Source organism: Leptonychotes weddellii, chromosome 5, assembly GCF_054177405.1.
Source record: "Leptonychotes weddellii isolate Sample4059 chromosome 5, ASM5417740v2, whole genome shotgun sequence".
NCBI lineage: Eukaryota > Metazoa > Chordata > Mammalia > Carnivora > Phocidae > Leptonychotes > Leptonychotes weddellii.
In genome coordinates, this window is record NC_138373.1 from 83,809,339 (window position 1) to 83,815,338 (window position 6,000).

General features: G+C 48.0%; 1 protein-coding gene across 1 annotated transcript in view; it reads right to left on the bottom strand.

Moving 5' to 3' along the window:
• Positions 1 to 4,442, bottom strand: part of ST8SIA1 (ST8 alpha-N-acetyl-neuraminide alpha-2,8-sialyltransferase 1) — a 147,737-nt gene extending 143,295 nt beyond the window's left edge. Inside the window, exon 1 of the mRNA XM_081821341.1 lies at positions 2,774 to 4,442. Coding sequence (XP_081677467.1) covers positions 2,774 to 3,009 — 236 coding nt within the window. The 5' untranslated portion in view covers positions 3,010 to 4,442. The remainder of the gene's footprint in view (positions 1 to 2,773) is intronic.
• Positions 4,443 to 6,000: the final 1,558 nt, after the last annotated feature.

The window sequence follows — 6,000 nt, forward strand, 5'->3', positions numbered from 1 at the left end:
TGCCTTCGGCTCGGGTCATGATCCCAGGGTCCTGGGATTGAGCCCCACATCTCTCTGCTCAGGGGGAAGCCTGCTTCTCCCTCTCCCACTCCCCCTGCTTGTGTTCCCTCTCTCGCTGTGTCTCTCTCTGTCAAATAAATGAATAAAATCTTAAAAAAAAAAAAAAAGAACTCGCTCTCTTAAAAAAAATAAAATAAAAATAAATAAAACTCCTCATCCCTATTTATTAGGTTCAATGTAAAGAAGCTGGGGGGTGGGGGTAGTATATTGACCTGTAATGTTTCTCTGCAAATTTGGCACGCAAAATGTTCCAAATTCTTATGGGCTGGCCAGAAGTCCTTATTTAAGTTGTAACATATACAGAAAATCATAATTCATGACAATTATAATAACACCATTGACTGGGTGAATGTGCCAAACACTTGGCATCATTTTTTTTATTTAAACCTATACCAACCCTGCAAGGTAAATGTTATTATCCCTGTGAAAAGAGGAAAAAATGAAACAAAACAAAACCAGAGAGGGAGACAAACCATAAGAGACTCTTAATCTTAGGAAACAAACTGAGTATTGCTGGAGGGGAAAAGGGTGGAGGGATGGGACAACTGGGTGATGGACACTGGGGAGGGTATGTGTTGTAATGAGCACTGGGTATTATAAGACTGGTTAATATGACTTATATAATACTGATGAAGCACAGACCTGCACCCCTGAAACAAATAATATATGTTAATTAATTGAATTTAAATAAAATATATGGAAACTAAGACTCAAAGACATAGAGTGGATTGCCAAAGATACTCTGTTCCTTATCTATCTAGTCATGGCACACACACAGCCTAGAAATTCTACTAGTCTAGAATTCTAGTCCAAAGCCCAAACTCTTTTCAACAAGCAATGGTGCATCTTACACACTTTTACAGACACTAACTTTGAGGGATATGTGTTTAGGCAGTTTTTTATACTGTGTGGATTTTAATTAGTAATTCTCTGCACATAGAGACTAGACCAAATGACAGCCACACTGAAGATTACTCCAGGCTACAGACAGCAAGGGACAAATGTGTCTCAGAAATGATCAGTTTGTGTTTCTCAGAATATGAAGCATTTTCCACTTGATTATGTCCTGCAAAAGAAATTTATGCTCTAAAAGAGCTTCCTTATTCTTCCTCCTATACCAAAAATGGACTCTTTCACTGCAAATCAATGGGAAGTTCTTAACTCATTTCCTTATATTACTTGGGATAAAAGTGCTTTCTGTCTTTAGGGAAAAGAATTGCTGGATGCTATGCCGTTGGGGTGCTTTTGAGTCCAACAATCAATACTGTGAAGGCGAGAGAAAATTAGCCCTTACATACTTTTAAGGGGTGTAGGGTTATTTTTAAACTTAATGATAGCTGAATTCTAAAGAAAAAGAGAGAAGGAAAGTCTTCCCTCCCAGTTCAAAGAATTCATCTGCCTTCCCCTGAAAGAATTGGCTATTATCTCTTTGACCTTCTTTCCAGGAGCAGGCCCGACCAAGGAGGAGAAGGAAACCATCTGTTTAAAAAGTTTTTTTGTAATTCATAGATGTTTCTGAACATTTGTAACCAAGAGTAGTGAAAATGTTTAAGTTGGCTCTCAGCTGCCCGTCTATACTGCTTGCAAAGATCCTAGGCAGAGCAAAGGAAAGCACTCCCCACCTAGACCACTACAATCTCAGGAAGAGCCAACTGCAGCATCTTTGGCCCCAGGGACTGAAGGGGAAAGGGGCATATGGCCCTCGTGGAGGCCCCTGTGTGTCCCCCTCAACATGCCCAGGGAAGTGAGGAAGGAAAATTACCTTCCCTCCCAATCTAACTACACAAACCCTGCTGCCAAGAACTTATTTTTAGACACTTATGCTGAAATTCACAGAAAGGAAGGAAAATTACAACCTCTGAGCCCCAGCATTCTAATTTCCAACCTGGCTTGAGTTTTTTGTTTGTTTTCTGATTTTAAGTCTCTACCTAAAGCCCATCTCCCATCCTCCAGAAGTCCTCTACAGTCTAAGCCCCCCCCCCCAAAAAGCTGAGAGCTGTAGAGCTTTGTGTGATGAAAATTTCAGCTCCCACACTTCAAAGGGTCATGTCATGACCTCGGGGAAGTAACTCCTCCTTCTGAAGACCCAGTTTGTGGTTGGTAAGATGGGAATAATAATATCTGTTACTGGAAAAGTTGCTGAGTCTTCAGTAAAAATCACACAGTACCCGGCTCTTAGTAGGTGATCAGTAAGTGCTTTGTGTTTTGTCATGGGCAAAGCAGAAGGATCCTGGATAGGTGTCCATGTTTTTCCCCCGCCCAAGATTTGCCCATCACTCCCTCATTAGTGATTTATGTTACCAACCACTCACCTAACCTCAGGAAGATGCCTCTTACCTTCTTCTAGTTCTCTATAGCTTTAAACATCTGCAGAGCCCAAGAGATAAATTCTCATTAAGTGCAAAAGACAAAGTTCACCTGGATTCTCCTTCCCACCAGTTACCGACGAATCACTGACTATAACTTAGGCTGGGGAAGAAATGCTTACAGGCTTTATGTGGGCAAAGCAGGTGTCTGCACATGTCTTGGTGTAAGGGGTGGGGAAGGACCCCAGATAAAGTCTTCAGGTTTAGAAATGGCAAAGAAAGGGAGTAGGACAAGAAGTACTGGATGAAAGAGATGCCTCTGCAAGGCCGTCCTAGCCAGTGACCCTGTCCTCGGCGCACGGGGAGTAAAGGACACGAGCTGGGAGGAGCCGCGAGGGGAGGAGTACCTGAAGACTCTCGCCGCCGTCTGGTTCCTTCTCCACGCCGTGCCCTGTTGCAGCACCCCTTGTACGATCTCCTTCTCGTTGGGCAGCCGGTAGACCGGGAAGATGTAGAGCCAACAGAGGACCACGACGCAAAGGGCACTGGCTCCCACCGGTAGCCGGGTCCGCGGGAACTTCCACGCTAGTACTGCCATGGCCCCTCTGGACGTGTGTCGTCGGGCCCGTCCACAGGGGCTCATCGCAGCCCCGGGGTCCCGGGGGGCGGCCTCAGCACAGCGTCAGGCAAAGCGGCAGCGGAGGGTCCCCCCACCGCCGGCCCCCCATGCACACACACCTTTCGTTTTCTTGTTTGCACTCGCACGCACGTTTCTTCGGCCCCCACGGCCCCAAAGGTCAGCGCAAGGATTTTTTTAAATGCAACTTTTTCAAGGGTTTCTTTCTAGGGGAAGTGGCCGGGGGGCAAGTCACGAGCTCTGGTCATGGTCTCTTCCCCTGCAGAAGGCGGGCGCTGGGGTCTCCGAGAGCGCAGAGAGCGGCCGCGGTGAGTCGCTCCCGCCGGTTCTGCAGCATCACTGTCGCCCTCCGCGCGGGTCCGGGGAGAGGCTCGGCTCCCTCCCAGACAACTGGTCCGCGGCGTCCCCTTCTGAGAGATGCTCCTGCGCCCTTCGCCGCCTCTCCCCGCCTCCTGCGCTGCTGCACCGCCAAGCACCCCCCCAGACGCGCTCTCCGCGACGCACCAAGTCCTTGGAAATTTCCACGGCAGCCCGGGACCGCTATCCTGCCCCGGGCTTCTCCGCCTTGCCCGCCAGGACCCTCGCTCCCCACCCCTCCCGAAGAAGAAAAGAACTCGCTCTCATCAGTTAATTCAGCGGCGCGCCGCAGCCTTCCGCTGCGCCCCGGACTTCGCAGACAAATGCCCGGGGATTGGTGGAAATCAAGGTCTCCCCTGCCCTCCCCCACCCGCAAATTTGCCTCCTTCGACCCGTTCAGATCCGCGACGCTCGCCTGGAGCGCGCGCCTCTCCTCCCGCTCTTGTTCTCTGGAGATAGAGGCAAACAATAAAAAATAACCTCCCACCCCCAATGTATGTATATATTTGAGTGTGGCAGAGACTGGCTGCTAACCTGACCCTTCCACACGCAGCCGGCACGCCGGGGCTGTCACCCTGCCGCCGTCACCCTCATCTCTCTATAACTGGTTGGTTTATTAACCCGCTGTGAGGCGCGAGGAGGCCGGCAGAGATTTATTCCTTCCTGGGCCCCCAGCCCCATTACCCGATCCTGGAGCCGCGGCTCCAGCTGACACTCGTGCGCGCCTGCGCGCACACACACACACTCAGATACACACACTCCCAATGCTCACGGACCCGCACGCGCGCGCACGACGAGGTGCGTGCACACCGGGATCCTCAGCCTCGACTCCGCCCTGCATCGAAAGGCTCTGCTGCATCCAGATGTGCAGCCAGCTGGTGCCCAAGCTCGCAGACCTCGGGGACGATAATGCCTTGGAGGGGTGTTCACCTCCTCTGCCTTTTAGATTAAAGGGCCGTTTGTTCTTAGACCTCTTCTTCGCCCCACCCACAAGCTAATTGCAACCCCGACCCTGGAAAAGCGCCACCAGCCTGTATCCGCGGAGCCGAGGGACCCACAGTTAGCCATTTCTGTTCGCCCCGGCTGTCGACGCATAGCTCGGGTACCTCCTAGCGGTTGTCTAATCCATTTGCTTAAGCATCTCATCAAGCAGAAAGTGCAGGGACAAAGAAACCCAGCAGCCCACTAACCGGGTCAGCTTAGTCATCACGAAACCAAAATCCAGGGCCATAGCTCCATTTGCTCAGCTGACCAGGCTGCAGCGCCCCAGCGCAATCTCTGCTGACTGCTAAGAGGCCTGGTATCTTTCTCCAGCATCTTTCTCCACTGAGAGGTGAAACTTGAGAAGTTGCTGGAAAGTTATTTACCAAAAATGACCGAACGACCACCATAGTCTTAATACTCCAACACTACTAAGGCCTCTTAGGAGAATGACCCACTGCCCTCCATGACCAGGTATGCCCCAGAAATCTCTCCTATTTAGGTAAATCAGTAGAGACAGGAAACTGTGAAATTCCAAAGTTATATCTTAACATAGTCGAGCCTAATAAAGATTGTTTGAAATGAAGATCACCTGAAGTCCTGCGAAGTAACCAACCCACCTTCTTCTGTTCTGGAAAGGCCAGGGATCTTTCCCATAGTTGCCAGAGCTATGGATAAATCACCTGTCATCCTTTTTCCTACAATATAAATAGAACACAAACCACCCCGTTTTCTCTCTTCTTCCCCAAGTAAAAGAGATACTTGCAGAGCAATAGCAAATAAACCAACAACCAAAAATAAGACACTGCAGTTCTGAAGGGGCTATATAAATGTACCCACATTTAACATCATAAAAATGCATCAAAGTCGTGTCTTACATCGAGAGACTTCTGAAATGCAATGTGCTACTTTTCCTTCTTCTGAAAACTAAGGTTCTCTTACCTTTGTTGGCTCTTGCCTCACCCTACAATCCAATCGCATTCCCTGCTTTTCCTTAGCACGAACACCAAATCTAGACAGGCCTTGCCCTCACCTTTCCAAGTCACACAGGCATCATTTTTGGCACTGTATTTTGGGGTCCACCTTCTTCTTGCATGGGTTGTATTTTTCTTCTCCCTCCATACAAATTCAACACATCATTAAAGGCCAACCCAAGTGGCTAGATATTTCCCCCTCAATGTGTTCCCAAACCATCTAAAATACAGGCGTCATGGGATAGGAATTCAGTAAATGTTTGTGGTTTCTGCTCCTATTCCCTTTGACCTCCTGCTCTGAATGTCTATAGTATTTGCTGACTCCAACAAATAAGACACTCAGATGTGTTGGGTTGTTTTGCTAGCATTTTTCATATGTAACTTTGTCGAAGCAACTGGGCAGTAACAGTATTTGGTCTTGTATATCAAATGGCAAGCCCAGACTTGATCCAAATAACTTTTAGTAGGTAGCTTAGGTATTATTTTCTATGTCTGCATCTGAGTACACAATAGAATTTGCACAGGAACTAAACAACTTTTAAAATTCTATAAATGTTTGTTTACTGAACCAGTAAACATGATGTGCAAAGCTATTTTATGCCATATGTAAACTTGATGGGGGGCACTTTTGTGACATCAGCATTGTAGTGGAAGCCAGTATAAGGGACAAAACCACCACAGAATT